Source organism: Marmota marmota, unplaced genomic scaffold (assembly GCF_001458135.2).
Source record: "Marmota marmota marmota unplaced genomic scaffold, marMar, whole genome shotgun sequence".
Lineage (NCBI taxonomy): Eukaryota > Metazoa > Chordata > Mammalia > Rodentia > Sciuridae > Marmota > Marmota marmota.
Window position 1 is genome coordinate 7,599,756 of NW_026000076.1, and position 23,696 is coordinate 7,623,451.

Below are 23,696 nucleotides of genomic sequence, written 5' to 3' on the forward strand. Positions count from 1 at the left end.
GAATACTACGAGGTTTTACAATATGAACAAATTCCCTAAAATCTACATCCAGAGAAAAACTGAAAAGCTAAAGTCCAGATTTTCCTTCTTATTGAAACTTCATCTTATGCTGAAAAACTATACATGACTCTATGTGGAAAGGAACTCAATGTTCTTCTTTCCACCTACTGCAGCCCAGATGCCAATTTAAACACCTGCCACCCCTTGACTGCAATTAGGGAAGCTCTGGGGTCAGCCCCTACTCAGATGACTAAATAAACACTGTATCTGGGGAAAAAAAGAAATTACCAAAAGAGTCTTGCCTATACTTCTATGAAGATTTCAGATGCTCCATCAAGGAGAAATTTCTGAAAGTCTTTGAGCACAGCAAGGATAAAGTATTTTAGAATGCTTGATGATAGGGTTAAGCATAGAGTTCTTAGCCAATAACATTACTATACAAGGAGAGTTTGCCACAACATTTCATAACCAAGTGCAGGCCCAAGGCCACGTTGTTGCAACATATTTGGATCCATCTCACATTGTAGTGATGAGAGAGCGTGAAGAATTTAACAATCTTAGACTCATTGGTATTATCAAAATGATCTTCTTTACTGAAAGCAGCAAGGTATATCTCACAACTTCTCAAAGTCAAAGATCAAGTTAAAAATTTGATATGGGGGTGGAAAAATGTAAAAGCTTCTTCACTTACTCCAGAGGCACAAGAGGAGATGGGCCATGAAGAACATAGGGAGAGGGAAAGCTGAAAAAGGAAATTATGCAGGGAAGAGGTACATTATCTGCATTATTTCTACTGTTGAAGTGGGGGAAAGTGAGGGCAACAGAACCCTCTCACCTTTAACAGCAGAAAGATAATCTGTTGATTAAGGGAGAAAATCAGTTAATCTTTCTACAGGTCCACTATGCTTCAGTTACTGCTGCATTTTCTTTGACTTGTGAACCTACAGATAGGGAAGCCTCCAGTATTTATACTTGTAAATTACAACTTAAAAGGTATGGCAGACATCTCCTCGTTCTTAATACATATGTATGTCTCATCTTTAGAACTTAGTTTCTTTTAGCCTAATGTTCAGCCTCCACTGCTGAGTTGAAAAATAGCTGAATGGAAACAATTTCATGTGGCTCAACTTGATACATAAATTCACTGTAAATTATGTTAAGTGTACTGTTAAATAAAAATATTAAAAATTGTGAACTTGCCTTGTCATCTTGTCATTAAAAATATCTATCTATATATCTCACATTGAGATCCTTAAAAAAAAAAAATAAATGGAAGTGACCAAGGCCCTTCTTGGCTAGAGCCAGTTTCTACCTTTATCCTGAAGCCTTCACAGAGCAGAGAAAAGGCCTCATGAGAATCATTTGATGCTCAACACCAAGAGCACTTCCCATGTAGCAAGTCTTTTTTTTTTTCCTTAAATGTTGCACCTCCACCTCATTTTTTTTTCTTTTTGTGATACTGGGTATTTAAGTTACATCCTACTCCTTTTTAATTTTTATTTTGAGAGAGGGTCTCACTGAGTTGCTGAGGCTGGACTTGAAATTGGATCCACCTGCCTCAGCATTTGGAGTAGCTGGTATTACTGACACATGTTGCTGTGCCCAGCTTCAGCTTCATTTCTAGTTAACTACCTAAATCAATAAAGGCTGTCCTACTGCATATTTTTTTAATATCACTGCATCTGTTTGGCCACCAGACTGCAAACATATCTTCTCTCTCTTTAAATGTTCAATGGCCTCTCCAAACTTGCTCTGCAAACTATATTTAACCTCCTACAAAGTTTGACATGAATTCTAAATTCACTCACTGAAAATTTAGGCCAACATAAAACTTAGTGAAATTGCTATCAGAAGTTTCTCTGGCTGACTCTGCATATAGATGCTGCTGTAGCAAAGACAGACTGATAACAGGTATAGAGTCCTGCTATCATTTCTCCTCACTCATCTCCAACAAAGATTATGTTTGCTGCAGGTATGCTGTGTATATGCATATAGCATAGCTATATATGTGCTTATTTTTAAATAAATATTCATGGAAGCCTGATGATGTGTCAGGCACTGGAGATACAATGTGCATGAACTAGATAAGTCTTGTCACGGAGCTCACAATCTAGTGGGTAATACAGACAAGAGGGAATGATAATATGTTAAGTGTCATAATAGGAAGGATCAAAGGTGACTAAGGTCCTATGGAAGCAGCCATCCATTCCACAGGGTTGTGCCTACCTGTGCCAAGCACTACTTAGGTGCCAGAAGGAGAGATAACTGGGAGGCTCATTTGAGCAGGGTACTTACTTAATGAGGAACAGGATGCTAAGGAGCAGGATAAACACAGTCACCTGGACTCAGAATGAGAGGTCAGGGAAGTCTTACTGATTGCAGTGGTGCCTGAATTAAGACCTGAAGGATGGAATAGTCAGCCAAGTGAGGAAGTCTGCAACTAAGGGGAAAGTGCTCTAGGCAGAGCAAAACAGGACATGCAAAAGACTAGAAGAGAAGGAACAAAAGAGATAAAAGTTTGGAAAAGATGAGGGGGTAGTCAATAACCACTAGCTACCCCTATGCCTGAAAACATTTGTTTCAAATGTGCAGGGGCCAGTTTATTCATTTTTTTTTTTTTTTCCTTTTAGAAGCCTTATTGATATACCAGTCAAAAGATGTCTACATACCTTGCAAAACATGCCAAAGGAATTTCTGCCATCTGGTGGGCAGAGAGAACATCACAATGCACAGAAAATCACTACTATAGTTTTTAGAATCATGGTATCTCAGATGGTGACATTTCCACTCAATGGTATAAAAGCCCTGATGTATGTAACTACATTCTCAGGCAATGCTCTCCTGTATGAAAAGATGAAGGAAGCTAGGGGAAGGGAAACAGTTATGTACTTGTACCAACACTATACTCACACAATCCTACATATAATCCTGCATAGTCTCATACAATCCTACAAATAGCAGGTGCATGTACCCCATTTTGCAGCTGAAGAAACTGAGATTCAGTTTAAGAAAGAGCCAGTCTTGGCTGAGTGCTTCATGTTATGCTACCTGCAGTCAGGGTTTATTTTTTAATCATTAAAAGATGAAGCAGGAGGCATGAAAATGCTCCCCAGTTGTGTGTGACATTTATACTTTAAAATACATTTATACTTTTAAATGTATACCTCAGAGAAATTATTGAAGTCCCCATGTGATGCTCAAAGACATTGGAAAAATCTTAGAAATAAACATGTTAGTCCCCCAAAGCAGAGTTAGCCTCAGAGGCCACATTACAAGGGACATATTTTCAAAGCTACAAAACTGGAATGCATTTCTAACAATTTCATAGTACTTTTGGTTTAATGTCAGAAATGCAATTTGGAAGTAGAAATGCTGGAATTCCCAGAACACATAAGTAAGTTTTTGGAATTAAATCTATTTCAGAAAAATCCAGGATAAATAGGATCCCATATGTATGAAGATGAATTATATCAGCAAAATCAAGTGTGCACATTATGCTTTCCCATGATATAACTTATTTGTGAGTCCTTAAAACAAATTTTTTATTGTTATAGTGTTTGGCACAGAAATAGGAGTGAAGAACATGACTATAATAATTATGAAATTTTTTGCTTACTCGCCTCTTGTACAAGGATGTGAAGGGTTATAGATAAAATGTCCACCCAATGGAAAGAGCACCAAGATGGAACAGAGGAATTACTAGATAGATAGGAGGGGGATGGGGCAGCTGAGAAGCCTTAGGAGGGATCACCAAGGGAAACAGGCTAAGCCTTCGGATGCTTAAGAATTAAAGGGTGTATTTTTAGACTGGTAGTATTCTTGGAACTACGGGGTCAGGTTCCTAGTTAACCCAAAAATTTTGACTGAATAGGAGACTTTAAAGTGTTGTTAGAGACCTTAACTTCTTAAATTTATGTACAGGAAGTCAAGGAAATGATATTTGGACTGATCAGGGAAGGTTTTGTAGAAGGCAGTGAATTTCTGGTGGCCCGATAAGAATGAAAGCATTTGGGATACACAGATTGGAAGGACAAACATTAGAGATAATGGCAACTACAAAGTTCAAAGACCACTTTGGCTTAGTATTTTGCCAAGAAAGCAAATTAATTAAATGTAACTTAAAAGCATTCACTTGACTAATATTTATTGAGCACCCAACTCAATAAATGCCAGGCACTAGTCACAACTTACAGGGGAGAACAAGAAAGATATTTTCTCATAATATATAACAGAGATGTACGCTGTTGTTTTTAATTTTTTTAAACATAAAACTCATGTTTACAGGCTGGGGTTGTGGCTCAGTGGTAACACACTTGCCTAGCATGTGTGAGGCACTGGGTTCAATTCTCAGCACCACATATAAAAAATAAATGAATAAAGGTCCATCAATAACTAATTAAAAATTTTTAAAAAGTAATGTTTACTTTTTGTGAAGTTTAAAATTTTTATGTGATCATTTACCTGCGGAGTTTTAAAATAAATCAAGATCAAAGAAAGGTACTCACAGAACACCAGGTATTCATTTAATGGAAAGTGTATGTGGTGCTGAGGTTGGTGGCACATGCCTATAAACCCAGTGACTGAGGAGGCAAAATCAAAAGTTTGAGGGCTACCTCAGTAACTTAGTGAGACTCTGTATCCAAATAAAATAAAGAGGACTGGCATGTAGCTCATAATTAGAGTGCCAGTGGGTTCCATTTTACTTCAGTAAAATAATTTAAAAAATAAAGGAGCTATGGTTATGCTTGCTAAAAGTTACTCATATGCATAGTGTGATTGGTTTTGTTTTTAATCAGAGCTTTTGGGTACAGGAAGATAGTGATCAGCAACATGCCAGAAGAAATGCAGAAATTTCTACATGGTAAAAAAAAGTGAGTGTCTAGAGAGCTTTAGAAGTAACTGGATTCCCCAGGCCCCTGCTCCTCTTTCTTAAGGACAGAGATAAAATAACAACAATGTGAGGCCACAGAGACATACATCTGTTTCTGATTTCTTTGTCTTGTCCTAGTTGGAAGTAATTTCTAGATCATATGCTACAGTCTCAGAAAAGTTACAGAAGGAATTCACACAAAGGGCAAATACATAATTAAATACACATACAAAAACACACCATCAATAGAATGTAGATAAGGAACATATGCAGAACTTCTGATTAGGATGAAATCATCCGATGGTTCTTTAATTTTCTGATTTGTGCAACTAGCCCAAGTGTTCAGTATTTACTGATATCAGGATGTCAGAAATCCATCCCTTGATCCATCTTCTTAGTTTCCTACTAGACTGGCACTGGCATTTTGGAAGTTTGGAACTAGAGATGAATCTACAAGTTACTTATTCCTTATTTTCCTTTGTGTTAGAATTAAATTTCCTAGTTCTAAACCTGGTACTTTTCTTAAAGAATTGCTTCAGTAAGGTCCAAGATGGAATCTGCTTAATGGCAAGGACCTCAAGTGTTAAACTAAAAAATATATTTGCACTTGGGGCCTACTTAAATAGAAATTCTAAATCATTCACATCTGTCTTCTAGTCACCTTTCTTGCCTTATTTAAAAACAACAACTTTTGTTGTTGTTGTTGTTGTTTCTTTGTTTTCTTTTTTTGTGGTGCTGGGAACTAAACCCAGGGCCTCATGCATACTAGGCAAGTGCCCTAGCACTGAGCTATCCCCCAGCCCCCACACATACCATCTTTTGACTTTTTTTTTAAAAAACTCATCCTTTTGAATTCTTTTCTATAAATTGTTAAATGTTTTAAGCACTCAAAACAGAGGTCAAGGATAATTTTATCCTTTTAGTTCATTCTCTTCTATGAAAAAAAATTAGCAGGTCAAATTAAACTCTTAAATTAAGTTGCAATTTCTTTTCTGGACTTTATTTTTAGAATTTTCTCACCCAATTCAAATTGCTCTTCTAAGATCATGCTTTTTAACTTTAGATTATATATCTAAAACATCATTATTTATTAAATGCTTGCCTTACTACTGGCTTTTGAGGTTACACTGTTGAAAACCTTGCTGTAATTTGACCCAGCATTAACTAATTCTGATTACTTATTTGGTACATGGTGGATAATGTTGACCTTTCAAGGAAGGAGTTTAACACATAATATGACAAAATTAGGAAATGACAGCATCAGTTCTAAGAATATAGAAAAAAGAATTTGAGGAGAGAGTTGACAATGTCTGGTGTTAGATACTGTGTTCTTTAAAGACCAAAGACAACATGCACCAATGTAGGCGGAAACAATACATCTGCAGACACTGGCAGACAGCATTACCCGCCGAATTTGGCCAGTTTCTTAAGATAAATAACTTTTTGGTGACGTGCAAGGCTGAAATTACATAAACAACAGAAATTACTAAGCCTAAGCCAGCAAGTTTTGTGAGTTTTAAGCTTTTATGCAATCAATACCCTGACATCTGTACCACAATTCTGTCCCTAAAATACTGATGCCAGAAACTAAAATATTAACATTACTTGTTGACTTTTGTTCAGATTTTGAAATAAACTAAATTTAATTCTTTGGAACAACCATCTTAAGCCACATTTTTATTTAGATCATTAAGACAACCATAATCATCTCCTTATATGGAAAAGTTTCATTAAAAATGCTAGAGAGCTGCAGCCTGTTTCAAAAACCAATACTTGTAGCTTGTTATACTAACAGTTCCAATGTCTAACCATTATAAATGAAAACACCCTTAACGGTTTTATCTCAAGAGTCTGACTAGTAAGAATTTTAAAAGGCTGACAATGAAAAATAGCTGAATATTCCAGGAACTTCTATAATAATAGGAAATGGCATTAACTCATTACCTTCTTAATCTTTCTCCAGAAATGACTATTTTGTCTGATTAAAATATATGAGGGAGGTAACTGCCATTATAAAATGGTATCCGGAAGGCTTAGAAACTGCAAGAATAGGTATACGGAAGTCCCTTATTAGTTTTATCCAGCACATTGGGAATGTGTTTGCCAAACTGAGGCAACATTCTCCAGTGGAACTGAAATATACCAGGAGCAAATTTGTAATATTAGATATTTTTAAAAAGATCTTTTACCTCCCTCCTTGAATATCAACAAAGTCTGTACCAACAGAAAATTAAAACAACAGCTCTGAATTCTAAACTTTCTTAAAAAATGTCTTCCTCCCTTGTTCTTCTGGGTAGTTAATTTTTTATTCCTCTTAATTTTCTGAGGATATGTGAGTCAAAAATCTTAGCTAAGATTTCACTTTGGTTACTGAGGTTTACTGTTTTATAATTTGTGATAAATATCCTACAAATTAAGTCAATTAGCAGCTTTTTAATTAAAAAATCAATAAATCATATATTACATTTGAGCCAGGTCAGTATTTGTTTACCTACTATCCACTATTTGCTTAAAAGAGATGTTTCATTAATCTCAGAATAAAATTACTCCCAGTAGTCAAATTTTTTTTTGGCATTTTCCTCCCTTTCTTCTAAGAGAAGGGGTATTGCTATATTGTTCATGATGGCCCAAATTCTTGGACTAAAGTGATCCTATTGCCTTGTCCCCAAAGTAGGCACATGCCATACAAGACTGGCTTAAACAATCATTTTTAAAATCAGTCTGACATAAAAATACAAAAGGATAACTTTATTAAACATTCAAATTCAAAAAGGATTATAGCATAAGACAGCAGATCAAAAGCCATGGTGTATACATATATATACATATATATAAAATAGTGTACACACACAAACACACACACGCACACACAAACAATTATCTACATTTACCAAGTATCTGATTAGGTAGCTATACTGACCTGTCAATGCTCAAAATAATGAAGTAAATATCTGTCCCTAATCTGTTTTTATAATTTATTAATCTCAGATCTACTCCTCCAGACTTATTTCCCATAGGAAGTTTGTGATGCTGTACACATCATGCTACATGCTCTACATATCATTTTGGAATGTAAATAATATATAAACTTCTATCTTAGGTCCCTTCCCACTTTGCCTCCTTCATTATCTCTTTTCCCAATCCACATAAAACTCCAATAATTATTCTTCACTAAATAAGACCAACTTAGTTAAAACAGGGTATAGAAATCTGGAGGGCTCTAGATAGAGGAAAAATCTCCAGTAATATTTTCAATTCTGTATTTATTTTTCCTTTGGGCAGCTATCTAATAATATTAAGATGATGTAAAAAAAAAAAAAAGAAAGAAAGAAAAAGAAAAACATACACATTCAAAAGAGAAAAGGATAAGCATTTTAGACTATTAATACTCACCTTAGTCCTAAAGGCTTTCCCTTATCAACCAATGTGTATATTATTACTTTTAAGTTCCCAACTGTAAACATAAAACATTTAATACAACACCCAGAAACTTTATGGTAAATGCCATATGATTTCCAAAGTGACTATGTTAGGTGAGGACAAAGAAAGAAAAATAAATAAGACAATTTACACAAAAATGTGTTCATGAAATACTTTTTTTAAATGGACAAATTCAATTTTAAGTGATATTTTGCCCCACGACCAACACTTCCTTACTGTCTTACTGTTCATAAAAGATATCCTCTAAGAAAGGAAATTATCTTTATCTATAAAACTGTTAAGAGTTCTAGCACCATTTTGAACTTTTCAAAAGGACAGAGCTTATACTCTTAAGGAATCAGTAAACTAAGTCTTTTGACTCATTTGATCCCTATCACACCCATTAATTTTAATACTTTCACCTTGAACGCATGTGCTAGGCTAAAACTACACTTTTTTTTTTTTTTGCATATGGCAGTGAAAAATTTTAGAGAAACTAAAGGTCTGATTTTACTTGTATTGATTTAACTCAAAGATTATGCTATCTGTCCAAAAAATTCTCCCAGATATGTTAGAGTAATCTTAATCTCTATTTTATGACCTGTCATGAGAGCAGATAATAACATTTTAAAATAAATTATTTACCCTATTCTGGTATCAACAAGAACATACAGCTATTACAAAAACTCTTCACCTCACAATACACAACAGTAACATTAAATGAAATACCACCATCACAAGCTCATATCTTTAAAAAATGGATGTAACAAAGCTTCTTCTGCTGTTATTCTGGAAGCTGGATTTAAGTCTAGAAGTTTATCAAGCAGGTCATAAGCTTCATCAGGTACCTCATCCCAGCCTTCTAAATTGGTATTACATTCATCACAACTACTGCCACAGCCATTATTATCCCTTTTACATAATGAATTCCCTAAGTGTTGTGCCTGGTATGTTTGTATGATGTAAGAAGCTTTCTGGTCAGTCTTCTCTGAAAAGGATGGGTCATACGTACATCCTTGACTATCACTTGTTAATCTGGAAGTGTTAGAATCTCGACCCCTGAGTCTCTCACAGAGTTTCCTTAAGTCTTGTGCTGGGACTTCTTTGCTACATAATATTGATTTGCCTAAAAGAAAAAACAAAAATACATACACACATATTTCATTATATTATTTGCATATATCAAAAGCATCTGTCATGGGAAAGAGGCAAGTCCAGCCATGTGCTTTATGAGTATATACATATATATGCATACACACAGAATATTAACACAGAGCACCACATGCATTTTTTTTTCTGGTGGGGGTAGTGGAAATTGAACCCAGGGGTGCTTTATCACTGAGCTATATCCCCAGCCCTTTTTGTTTTTTATTTTGAGAAAGGGTACTGCTAAATTGCTAAGGCTGCCCTCGAACTTGCAATCCTCCTGCCTCAGCCTTCTGAGCCACTGGGATTAAGAGCATGCAATAAGGTGTCTAGCTACAACATCCTATTTTTAAGTTGTATTTGAACTACATAATTGAAGGCCAAACCATAAAGTGGGAAATAGTAAGTAGAAAGCAGCAACTTACTGAGCTATGCCAGGTCTCACTTGACTCTGCCCACTTCTCCAGCTTTCCTTTTGTAATCTTTAGCTGCAGCACTCCACCCTCCATCCTACCTCCCATCCTCTATGCTTTTAAGCACTCCACACCCTCGTGTGCCCAGGAGGCTCCCATATACATCTTCACCTTACTCAAGAAGCCCCTCTGTGATGACACTCCAGATGCAACTGATCATGTTAAACTTCTGTCATTTCCTGGGAAGAGTTCTATTATTACTTTTTTTTTTTTTTGGCTGGCTCCACCTGCTCTACTTATTTATTTATTTATATATTTTTTTTACATGCGCTCTTATTATTATTATTTTTTGCATTACAATTCTTAATACACCTTTATACCACAATTTATCATACCACTGTATACAAGATATGTTGATACCAAATTCACATCTTCATACATGTATTTTGTACAACAATGAGGGTCTCTCTCCTTCCACCATCCATGCAATTCCCCTTCTCTCTCCCTTTCCCTCGCATCCCTCTTCCCTGGCTACATTACATTGTAATTGACAAAATGTATGTATGTCTTACCTACTAGATAATGTATTCTTTCAAGATAGGGAATGTCCTATTTATTTTTGAACCCCCAAAACCTATACAATGCCTGGTACCTGCTAGTTGCTCAGTTAATGTCTGTTAGACTGAACAAAAAGGCATTGTTCATTTGAACATCTGTATTCAAATGTCACACTCTTAGAGGTACTGGTTTTATTCAACCTATCCTAAATGGCTGAGCTCTCTCCCTTTCTCCTCATCTTTTTCAGTACCATTCACTTGTTAGTAAATATTTACTTTCTTGCCCTCATTAGAGAGGGTATTTAAGCTCTATAAAAGCAGAAACTCACAACAGTACCTGGCATATAAAGTCCCAATAAGGTTTCTCAATGAATTAATAAGCAAATTAGATCTCAAGTTTCTAAAACATAAATGTATTTATAAAATAATTTACCATCAGCTTATTATCAGACACAGGGAAACATAAGTTACGCACACAAATAGGTAACTGTATGCTAATTGCTAATTTCCTTATTAAACAGAAATGTGGCTCTAAATGATTAGCATAACATTTAGATCTCTTTCTGGAGTATGCAGATTATAAACAAAGCAATTTGGATGAAGTTACCTTTACATATTCTGAGACTGATGTAATAGGGCAGGAAAAAGTGGGGAGGATGACCCCAAGGAAAAACAAAAGGAAACAAATGACTACCAGCTAAGTATGGTGAGGACACCACAGGCCAATTCTTCTTTACTTTTAAATCTATCATTTCTATCATTATCTCTAGAAAATTCTAGCCAGAGGAGAATAGTCACATAGTTTTGATTTATTAGCTTGCTCTGAAGTCATGAAATAAAAACAGTATATAGCACATCCCAAGCAGTACAATATGCTTAAAATTATTTTTGTACATGACTAAAGAGTACATTTAAACTATTCAGGGAAAATAATTTACACTAGTACATTCAATCAAAATGCATTTTGTTACAGACTGCTATCTGTCAGGCATTTGTTTTAGCTCAAAGTTTTCTTTTGAAATTATTCAATAGAATTCAATGAGTATTTAATGATGACCTAAAATGGGGCCAGGTCTAAAGCTGAGGATAATGGGGTAGGTTTTATATATATTTTATATATATATATATATAAGAGAAGCAGAGGTACACTCACTGCTATCTCAGGCAAGTCATCTCTTTATGTTCTAAAGGAGAACATAGTTTTGTGTATTTAAATTTTGAGCTTTATTAGTCAGCTCAAAGTTATAAAATGCTCTAAAAACTAAAAAGTTATGCTTAAAAAAAAGACAAGTACCATAGAGCATTATTATTTTTTAAAATGAGAACAATATAAATTTCTAAGAAGCCCTTGTGTGATATCTGATATTTGCTGTGAAGTATTTTTGTGTCAGATGTACTTTAATTTGTGGCTCTCATTACATCTTTGACTATCAATGGGGGAAGAGTCAAGCTCAACAAAATGTTGTAGTGCTGGCTGATAAACTTTATGTTCATAAACTTCTTTTAAAGATATTTAATAGTAGATAAATGTTTTCTTAACTAGTTAAGCATAAACATACTCATGTTTATTACAATGTAATACCAGTTTCAAGATAATTATTTTACATTCACAGTCATTTTTTCCTTATATGTATGCATTATTTCATCTTATTATCTTCAAATAAATTTTTCTTATAATAGGTGGAAGAAAGGTACAACATGTGAATTGACTTGGAGGTAGAGATAATTTTTGGCAAGCCTTTATTATGAAGCTTTCCTAAAATTCACCACTAAGTTTTTTTTATGGACTAGACCACAGCACTGGTGCCTAAGCAAGAGGCAATGATTTTTATGGTGGTTGACCAGAAGTGATTTACAGTCAAAATCATTTGTTTTCAAATTAACAAGCCTGGAGCCTTTTTCAGTATATTTTTCTGAATTATATTCTCAGAATGGCACAGCATTTTGGGCATATGAATTTCTTTAAACTTCTCAGATAATTCTGATTTGCATTGTTGGTTAAGACCCACCGATCCTGGGACTGAGCACATGGCAGCCCAGTTACTCTTGATGTAGGCTGATTAAAACATTGTCCATAGGGGTGTTCCATATTGTATGGTGCAAGCTGACTTAATCAGACCCTCTCCTTGGAAAGTATAAAATCTAATTGTGCTTAGAGAGTAAATTCAAGGTGGGCATTTGAATTCATGTTGTTGGACAGAAGCTGAGAGAATTCTCATGTGTCCTATAAAGTAAACTGTATATCCCAGTCTTGAAGAAGAACCTGTGTGGAAATGACTTCCTATGTCCTATGTCCGATACACGCTTACAAAAATACTCCATCTGAAAAGGTGTTCTATTCATTTCACTTCTCTGTTACCCTACCCCTCAAAACCTGAATACTAACACACATTTCTCTTCTCTTCCAAACTATAGTCCTTATTAGGCTGTATTATAATTCTTTACTTATTATACTAAAATCAATTAAGGAGAGAACATTCTTAGTACCATGTAGCACATCTGGTAAATATTTATGTAATAAAAGTCACTAAAGTAGTTTTTATTCCTTATTCTCTTGTTTAAGATTATAAAGCTGAGCTCTAAATACTGGAGTAGTTTATTACTCTATAATTAGTAAGAGTAAATGATTACATGTAATGAGGAGAAAAGATGATAAATTATTTTCTTACGTAAATGCAATGTATTTCCAAGCAATTAAGAATTTTCTACCTATGAATAGATATATTTATAAACATTGAATATGTTTATTTGTAAAGAGAATTTTATGTTTGCAGCAAATAATCAAAGGCATCTGTTTTGTTCTATAATATAAAACTGCTTACCAAAAGTTTCTGCAGCCTGGATAGTTTCCCTGGATCCCCGAATTGTCATAATTTGAGCCAGTGCAGTTAAGTCATCACTTGCTTTATAAAATGGATATCGTCCACTGAGCAAAGAAAGGAATATGACACCTGCAGACCACATGTCAATTGCTGTAACAGAAAACAAACTTTAAAATAAATTCCAAATCTATAATTTCATCATTTATATAAAATAGTTTTCAACCTTTACTGTTCATTAAAATCATCTTGGGAGCCTTAAAAAATTCAGATGCCAAGGCTCAATCCCTCAGAGATTTTGATCAGTCTGGAGTTAGGTATTTTTAAAAAGACCCCCCAGGTGACTGTAATGTATACCCAGGATCCCTGACTCAACACCCTTGCTAAAAAATACAATGTTTTCTTTCTGGAACAATATGTTGGTAAGTTAAAAGGATATTTCATCATTAGAAAATTCTTAAGTAAACATACATTGTATAAGATCAAAAGAAACCAAAAATAGCTCTGTGGAAAAAAATCTGGGATGCCTCTCAAAAACCTATACTACAGTAATGTTTTTTCATTCTAGTGAAAAGTACTGAACATTAGAAGCTCTTCTTCAGCCAGATGTTAACATCAACTACTATAGAAACTTTCATCTCTGGAATTCTGGCAGTTAAGATTAAGACTAGTTCAGCTTTAGCCATAGGTTCAATACACAGGACCACCTAAAACAAAACAAAACAAAACAAAACACATCCAGCTCAGCTTCATGTTAAAAAGCTCATTTTTCTCTGAATTGTTCAATTTTTAGTATTATCAACTTATTGCTCTCTATTCCCTTGGCCACCGATCATTTGCCTTTCTTAGTTCTATTTATATCTTTAACTACTCCTTCAATGTTTGTGCCAAGGCTTCAGTGCCAAGGATCCTCAGAATTCCAATCTATTCCTCTGTTATATTCTCCCTTATTGTTTCATCCATCATACAGCTTCAACTACCACTTATTTAATGATGATATGCTGTATTTCCAGCCCAGCTCCTTCCCTGAACTTTAGACTTAACTTTTATTCTGCTAGATGTCTGGAAATGCCACAAAAATCTCAAACCAAATTATGCTGCATTCCAACTTTATCTTCCTTTATAAACCAGTTCCCTTTCCTTTATTCTCCATAATGGTTACTGACAGTACCCAAGTCCTCAAGTTAGTAATCTAGTAAACATCCTGAATGCCTTCTGCCCCCCTACCCCTGACAGCTCACCTCCCCACACCAAATTCAACATTCAATTTCCTCTCAAGTCTGGTCTTTCCAATCCTTCATTTTTCTTTTCATTTCTTGTACCAAGTTTCCCTTTCATATTTTCATCATCTTTCACTAAAGAGCCTCTAAAATCTATTTCTCTGTATACCTGCCTGAATGATGCATCTAGAATACAATATTACCATCTCTTTCCCTTGAACAGCTTTCTATAGTATAAAACCCAAGCTGTTTAAAAGTGTGATCTGACCTTGTATACCTCTTTATAGGTTTATTTCTAACCATTTCTCATCTTGTATCTTATATTCTAGCAATACTAAACTTTAATAGTTTCCTTTATGGCTAGACTATGCTGTTTCAGTTCCTCAGTTCACACCTCAACACTAATCCTCTACCCCAATTCAGAGTCTTATCTCAGAGGTCATCTCTTCCATTAACTTCCTTTCATAATCCCTTTGAGTTAAAATAAATACCTCTGAAATACTTTGAATAGGTTTTATCATCATGCTCAACACATTATTTTATAATTATTTGAGAATGTGTACTAACCAGAGGGTGAGCGGTCTCATTCATTTTTGCATCATTAGCAAGCACAGAACAGACATACAATGAATGAATGCATTATTTCAAAGCCTATAATCCAAGTGAATAACAGGGTTCATCTATTCATTCAACAAAATGTTTCCTGGTCTCTAGCTCCATAACAACATTTTTTAAAAAAATTATAATTATTAGCATTTATTAACTGCACCAAATAATGGGTTTCACAGTAACAATTTCAAATATGTGTATAAGGTACTTTGATTGTATCCACTCTATTACACTCTTTCCCCCATCCCCCTAGTCACCCTCTCCCTCCCCAATAGTCAGTCCCCCTTCTACTTTTACATGCCAACTTTAGATTTTCTTTATTCCTTTAAAAAAAATTTTAACAGCTATTATTATTGTTTTCATAATAACAAAAAATAATTTCAATCAAACACAATTTTACCTGCACCACAGAAAACTTTTGAGGTATTAAGTAAGCAGATGAAATGCTGCAAATCTAAAGTTGGCAAAAAATTCAACACAATTTCCCCCCCAAGAGTGACAAAATACACTGTATGTTTTCTTTTTTTAAAGCAACATTAGGATGAGAAACTTTCAGAAGAATGGCATTATCTCAAAAATGGGAATGTCTCATTGCTAGAACTACTTAATAATTTAATTAAAGCAGGAGAGTTCAATATTAGCCATACAGAAAGATCATAAAATATATCTAAACAATTCATTTGAACATACCTGTATTTCCAGTACAACATACCTGTAGTTTGATTAGGGCACTTTGTCAATACCTCTGGTGCTCTGAATCCTGGTGTACCTGCCCTTGGGGCAACCTGCTGACGCCTTAAGATGAAGAAATAAAATTTCTCTAGTTACATTACGCTATTTAAGTACAAAGAATAGTAGTTGTCAATTTGTTAGTTCACAGTGAATTTTGCCTTGATACTGACATATTTATTAAAAGCAAATGATAACCTAGTGTGATGAGCATCCTTATTTTGCCTCTACTGGTCACCCCCACTCTTCCTGAGTTCTCTGGCCTTATTCCAGAAGGATCTTAAGGTAATTTCCAAGCATGAAAAGATGGTAGTTGATATAAGCCATAATAGAAAAATAGATCACAAAAGGAATTTGTATGAAAATTCATTTGTTTGGGGATGATTAATTATCAACATACTTACTCAACTATATACTTGAGTTAATCAGGATATGCTCTACAAAAGTCAAGTCTTAAAGGAAAGGGAGAAATTTATGAAGCAAAGAGCTGCAGGTGTAAGAAAGGAGCTCTATTATTTGTACCCAATTATACCACACAGGCAGAAAGAAACAGAGAAAACAGAAAAGATGACATTAGCAAGCAAAATGTGCAAATCAAATTTCTAAAAAAGTTACTCTCTATCTCCCCATATTTGCAATAAAAGAGCAAATGTGTTTCTCAAAGAGCATATGCATGTTAAGTGAATAATATGTGACAATAGTTATCATTTGCTCTTCAAGGTATTGTTCTACATCAATGCCTGTGTAGTTCATAGATCTGTGTTATTCCTTTCACTCAGTAAATCAATTGCCCACCAAAATTAATGCAATTTCTAATCTTGTCTGACAGCATGCTGGTGATTTTATAGTGGCATCACAACGCATTACCTTGAAAGGCAAATACTGCAAACTTTATCTGTTGCATAGCAGTCACAGGTCAGGTTAGCTGGGCAAGAACTGGCAGTTTTCTTTATTACACCACTATTCATAACTTTTGTAGAAACTGGCTTCTTTTTTGTTGGTAACTTTCTTGATATTACATCCATAGTCTTTGATTGCTTTACAAGCTACAAAAGAAAAGTCGTATTTTCTATTTTCATGACATTTAACATGATGCCTTCATAAGCTAGTATGGCAGAAAGCAACAGCAAAAGCACAATTATTTTTGTGGTGCTAGGGATCAAACACAGGGCCTTGCACAAATGAGGCAAGCACCTTACCACTGAGCTATAACTCCAGTTCCAGCCTAATAAGAACTTTCAAAAATGGCTGAATTCTGTTGGACTATAAATAAAAGTTTAAGGTCTTTTTCTGTTGAATAAACTTAAGTTTACTAATTAATTTGGTAAATATTTGACTTTATTAGAATTTCTCCCAATATATTACACAAATATAACAGTTATGTTCTAGTGTCTAACTCCATTTCAGAACTGTAAACTGCACATTTACCGTGGCTAAAATCAGAATTTTAATTTGTTGCTCAAGCTATCTAGCTATCATAAATCAATTTAAAATCATCTAACACTGAAAACAATTTTGTTACCTTTATAACCTTCTTTACGCTATCAACTATGTGTTAGAACTCTGTTAGGCATTTGGAAGTCACATTCTAGCAATGATGACAGAAAAAGTCTCAATGTTCCAAATATTTTTATAGGGAAAGAACAAGAAGCAAAAAATGATGAAAAATTCTACCAGAAATGTTCAGGAAAAAAAAATAGAGAAAATAAAATTTTGACTGAATGCTCAAAGCAGTAAAAACTTCTGCCAAAGCCAAACTTTACGTAATAAACACTAATCTAGTCATTACCTAAATTTTCCTCAGTGTATGACTGACTGACCATTGCACTATTAAGCTACATTACTTACTTTCACTGCAGGGCTCTCATGTGAAATGGAACTGTGTATATTGAAATTTCTTTCTCCAAAAACAGAGCGCTGGACAGAAAGGCCTACAGATCCCTCCTACAATACCAACAAAAACAAGGAAAATAAGGATTATATCTGTAACACTTTCTGCCAGCTGTACTCTGCCATAGTTTTGAAAGAGTTAAGTGACATGAAATAAAAACAGCTGCATCCAAGACATTCTCAGGCATCAAAACACTCTGTGAAAGGAGAAAATAGTCTAGACAAAACTCTTCAGACCCATACAATGTTATCATAGCCCACAAATACATATAACTAAAAATCTCAAAAACCACCTGCATGTCACATTTTGCTGTGCAGCTAAAATGGAGATAGACACTTCAGAATTTTTTTCCTCTAACTAATGCTTTCTTTTAAAAAGGATGATTATACTGAACTTTATAACATGCAAAGAAAATCTATTATTTTCCATTTTATCTTATAATTTAATTTGTAATATATAATGATAAAGATATTATAAATCAACTAAGTAAAAAATTTCAGTGTCAAAATAGTAAGTAAAATGATTCAGCACAGACCTTAATAAAAATCTAACCAACTGAATACACATAACCAATGTTAAAAGAAAAAAAAAAAAAGCTTTCTTTTTAACCGCAGGTACTAGTATTATATCTCCCCCTGTTGGATAAAGGAGTACATTTCCAAAATAGTGCTAGTACTTAAAAAATATATAAAAAGGTAGAACCTTTCCATCTTTTCCTTGTTTCAACTGAATTTGTGCATTTGTGTAGGGTCTTTTGACAGAAGTTTTTGCAGTGGATTGCTGATCCAGTTCCTTAGGTGCTGAGCCACTCAATGAAATCTTGTTTGAAGTGATTACATGAGATTTGTTTTGTGAACAACTTTCCTGCTGAGTTTCAGACTGGACAAATTTGAGAAGTTCTATTTTTGTATCATGGGTTCCTTGAGCCAAACCAAAGTCTACTAAGGCATACCTAAGAAACAAAATTAAGCACTTTTACTTTTATTTAACAATTAAAGTTGAGTAACACTGTAATACTCAAACCACACTCACATAGAAACTAGTTCTTTTTAGGAACAATTAAGAATTTACAATATTCCTGAAAAAAAGAAAAAAAAATATTTCCAGACAAAGTAAAGATGTAACAGCTAATTAAGATTAAAAATTAAGGAATGATATCCCTCAATTCTTTAATCATTTTTCTCTCTTTTTTTCCCATGGCATATGTTGATAAGACAGAAGAGGAATGCATAATATACTGAAACACTTTGACAGTGGAAGAGATGGCATCATAGCAGATAATTTAATTAGAAAGTTAAGGAAATCAAAGAGCAATGTCAAGGACATAAAAGCCCAAGAAAGAATTATAGTTTTCATCTCCTTACTATATTTAACATGATACAGTTATTTTCAGCTTATAATGCCTCTGTATATAATCAAAATATATATGGAAACAGAACTTTGGTGTTGAACCAGGAAATTGGCTATCATGCCATCCAATTCTCTCATTTAGTAACACAGAAAAATGAAGCCAAAAGATGACAGACATGTGCAAGGGCAAAAAGCACTAAAATTCTATGTCTGTCTTAGTTAAGTGCTGTTTCTGTTGGTATATCTAATGATGGGCATTGCTTTAAGAATATAATTTTATTTTCTTCATTGCATCTCTTTTCCTCAATCAATAAAAATTTTATACAGAAATAGTTTGCACTTAGCTGTTGCAGTATGTTCTAAGAGAATGACTCCATAACACAAATTCACTTAAGCAGAAATATTTTCTGAAAATTCTTCATACTTACTTTTTCAAACGCCTATTATATAAAAAATTGCTGGGTTTGACATCACGGTGAACAATACCAAACTGATGAATGCGTTTCAAAGCTTTGAACAGATTAAACATATATTCCCGTACTTCTTGAAATGAAAGAGAATTCAAAATGTCCTAAAATAAGTTATAAATGAGATCATAAAATTATTTTCAATTAAACATTTAGCTAGTAAAAATTCAAGAAATATTAAAAACCTACCAAAAAGGACTCATGCTCCAGATACGGCATAGCAATAACCACATGATCGTTTTTCCTAAAGCAGTATTTAACTCCCATGACATTGTCTTGCCCCCTAGTGAAAAAAAGCGCAAAACAGACTTTAAAGGAAAGGTTAAAATGAATTGGAACTTTATGCTTCTTTATTTTTTTGGTGGTGCTGGGCATTGAACCCAGGGGTTTGTGCATGTTAGGCAAGGACTCTACCACTGAATTACATCCTCAGTCTTATTCCTCTTTTGTAAAAAATGTAATTTTAACAATGCATACACACTGCCAGGAAACTGGCTTAAAATCATGATATAAAATAATATAAACATTTAACTGACTTATATAAAAGAAAATTTTCTTTTAAAACAAAAATAGTAACAGTTATGAGGCTGGTGCTCAATAATAATTCAAGGGTGAGATAATTCTAATTTCAACCGAATTGGCAGAATGAGAAGGAAAAGATGAACAAGATGAGTAGCAAGTAAGATGATAACAGTAATCAGATTTTAAAAGTAACTATAGGGAACATTCACTGAACATTCACTATACGGCAAGCTCTAAGGACTTCACACCTATCAATAAACTCAATCTAAGGAAAGTGCTATTATTCCCCTCAATACACCTTTTTTGTTTTTCCTGATGAGGTAACTAGAGTACGGAGAGATTATGGAACTTCTCCAAAGTCACTGATTAGAGCCACACTTTGAATCAAGCAGTTTGCTCTGGATTTATGCTCTTAATCACTATACTATATTGCTTCATAAAAGGTAAAGAAAATAAGGTAAAGCTGATTTCCATGGTTTTGGACCTGAGTAAAACAATGTGCATAGCAACAAAACAAGCAGGAAAATCACACAAGAAAGCATCTAAAACCAGGACTTCATCATTTTGATAGAGATTTCTAGATACAAAGATTAAATATTTAAGTGGAAAGTCAAGGGAGAAGTCAGTGAAAGTACCTATAGAAGTGTTATCTAATTCTGTGAAAATTTACATAAAAGAAAACTGAGTCTTGGAATAAAACCTGTAAGTTGATAAGGAAAATGAGGAAGACGAAACAAAATGAGGGGTTTTGAACAAAGAGATAATCAGCTTGGAAGTCAAAGAGAATAAGGATTGAGGGAAGGCTTTTAGTTTAATAATGAGGAATTAATTATGAGAGTAATTTAGGTGGAAAGGAAAAAGCAAAACTGGAGATATGGAAAGAAAACAGGATTCTATGCCGTATCACTAGAAGTGGAGCACCAAGACAATTTGCCTAACTGCATTGCAAGATCAGATGAAGACATTTTTAGCATGTACTTGCTGAAGTTCAGAGAAAGAAAAAGTGGTAGAGGGAGATAAAGTATAGAAAAAGAAATGATCACATCTAGGGAGGGGACTAAAATACACACAATTATGCCTTGGAGAGGCTATCTCATCTTCTATAATAAACAGAAGAGTAAAACAAGGAAAGAGGTTCATTCAGTAAATATCGAGTGGGTAATGTTATTTGCTAGACACTATGTTAAACATTAGGTATGCAATTGTGAATAAAATTAACACAATTTCTGTCTTCACGGAGTTTACTATTTAGTGGATATACAAATAAACAAGGTAAGAAACAATGACAGATTATCGTAAGGTCTTCAAAAGAAACCAAAAGGTATGTGACAATACTTTAAACATCACTCTGAATGCTGTGTAAGGATGGGATCAATAGGGTAGGAGAAGCCAGCTATATTAGTAGTCTAAGTCTGGACAGAGGTAGTGGCAGCAAAGACAGAAATGAGTAAGTACAAAAAATACATCTTGAAAGCAAAATGACCAAGATGGACGTGTTTTAGGAAAGAAATGAAGAAACTGAGGATAATCTCCATGTTTCTGGCTTGAGTAACAGTAGATGGGTGGTACCATTTGCAGAGATGGGTAGCTGAGAATATTTATTATGGTAGGGGGTTTTCTGGCTGGGGAAGGTGAATTAAAATTTAGTTTTGGGCATATAAAATATGAGATTTATCAGCCACCTAATAGGCAGATGTGTGTATCTGTAGTTAAGAAAAAAGGCCTGAGTCTAGATATATACTTTTGAGAATCATTACTATAAGCCATGTGGAATTGCAGGATACTATCTAAGAAGAGTATAAAAAAAGAAAATCCAGGATCAAGTATTGAGGAATTCCAGTACTTAGGTGTTAAGTCAAAGAGGAAGAGGAAAAGCTGGAAAGGATACTGAAAAAACAAAACAAAACAAGGAGATGTGGCAGTACAAAAGTCAAAAGATGAAGGTTCAAATCAACTGTTAATATCTACAATGCAAATTATAAAACACTAGTGAAAGAAACTGAAGAGGATACAAAAACAAGGAAAGATAGCCATGGAAGAATTACTATTATTATTAAAACATCCATACTATCTCAAGTAACCTACAGATTCAATGCAATCCTCATCAAGATACCAACGGTTGGTCTGGGGTTGTAGCTTAGCAGTAGAGCACTTGCCTTGTACATGCAAGGCCCTGGGTTCAATCCTCAGCACCATATAAAAATAAATAAATAAAATAGAGGTATTGTGTCCAACTACAACTAAAAAAAAATATATTCAAAAGAATACCAATGGCATACTGGAAACACAATTCCAAACTTCTTATGAAACCAAGAGATCCCAAATAGCCAAAGAATCTTAAGCAAAAAGAACAAAGCTGGAAGAATCATGACACCCCATCTCAAAACATGTAACCAAAACAGAGTGGTACTGGCATAACAAGTAATACACAGACTAATGGAACAGAACAGAGAACCCAAAAATAAATCCACACATCAACAGGTGATCTTCAACACAGGCACCAAAAACATACACTGGAGAAATGAAAATCTTTTCAATAAATGGCACTGAGGAAATTGAATATCCATGTACAGAAAATGAAAATGGGCCTCTATCTCTCACCATATACAAAAAATAGACTCAAAATAGATCAAACACCTAAGTGTAAGAACTACAACTGAAAAATTACCAGAGGAAAACACAGAAGAAACTCTTCAAGACATCAGTATAATATCAGGCTATGAGGTTTTATTCCCCTCCTCCCTTTGAACAAGACCCCAAAAGCAAACATTGACAAATGGGATTACATCAAATTAAGAAATTTCTGCTCAGCAACAGAAAGAATTTACAGAGTAAAGAGACAACCTACAGAATGGGATAAAATACATGAAAACTATTCACCCAGCAAGGAATTAGTATTCACAATATATAACAAACTGAAAAAAAATCCAACAGCAAAATACCTAAATACTATGATTAAAAATCAGGAAAATGATCTGCATAGACATTTCTCAAAATAAAATATACAAATGGCCAACAATATATGCAAACATGCTCAACACTATCCACCATGAGGGAAATGCAAATCAAACCACAAGACACCACTTCCATTAGAATGGCTGTAATCCCAAAGAAAAAAATAACAAGTGCTGGTTGTTATGAGAAAAGGAGCAACTCTTACATACTGCTGGTAAGAATGTTAAATTAGGACAGTCATTATGGAAAAGAGGCTGAAGGTTCCTCAAAAAACTAACAATAGAACCACCATACAATTTAGCAATCCTACTATGGGTATATATCCAAAGGAAATAAAATCTTTATATGAAAGAAATACTTTACTCTTGTGCTTATTTGCAGCACTATTCGCAATAACCAAGCTATGGAATCAGCCATGGTGTCCATCAACAAATAAATGAAGAAAATGCAATATATATATACATATACACACACACACACACACACACACACACACACACACACACAATGGAATATTACTCAGCCATAAAAACTGACATTCTGTCCTTTGCAGGAATATGGAGGGCACTGGAGGATATTGAGGATATTAAGTGAAATAAATTAAGCACAGAAAGACAAATACCACACGATTTCACACATAAGTGGAAGCTAATAAAGTTAATCTCACAGAAATAGGAAGTAGAAAAGAAATTACTATAGGATAGGAAGGTTAAGGGCATGGGGAATAG

General features: G+C 34.3%; 1 protein-coding gene across 7 annotated transcripts in view; it reads right to left on the reverse strand.

Annotated features, from left to right (window-relative positions):
* Positions 1-23,696, reverse strand: part of Cdc7 (cell division cycle 7) — a 60,095-nt gene that overhangs the window by 23,714 nt on the left and 12,685 nt on the right. For 5 of the 7 annotated variants that reach the window (XM_015500895.2, XM_048814467.1, XM_048814468.1 and 2 more), the window contains 8 exons: positions 19,681-19,774; positions 19,453-19,595; positions 18,377-18,626; positions 17,632-17,727; positions 16,651-16,829; positions 15,767-15,849; positions 13,229-13,378; positions 7,598-9,416 (listed from right to left, as the gene is read on the reverse strand). In XM_015500895.2, coding sequence (XP_015356381.2) covers positions 9,025-9,416; positions 13,229-13,378; positions 15,767-15,849; positions 16,651-16,829; positions 17,632-17,727; positions 18,377-18,626; positions 19,453-19,595; positions 19,681-19,774 — 1,387 coding nt within the window. In that variant the 3' untranslated portion in view covers positions 7,598-9,024. Of the gene's footprint in view, positions 1-7,597; positions 9,417-13,228; positions 13,379-15,766; positions 15,850-16,650; positions 16,830-17,631; positions 17,728-18,376; positions 18,627-19,452; positions 19,596-19,680; positions 19,775-23,696 lie in introns of those variants that run through there. The other 2 variants (XM_048814470.1, XM_048814465.1) reach the window with 2 other exon arrangements.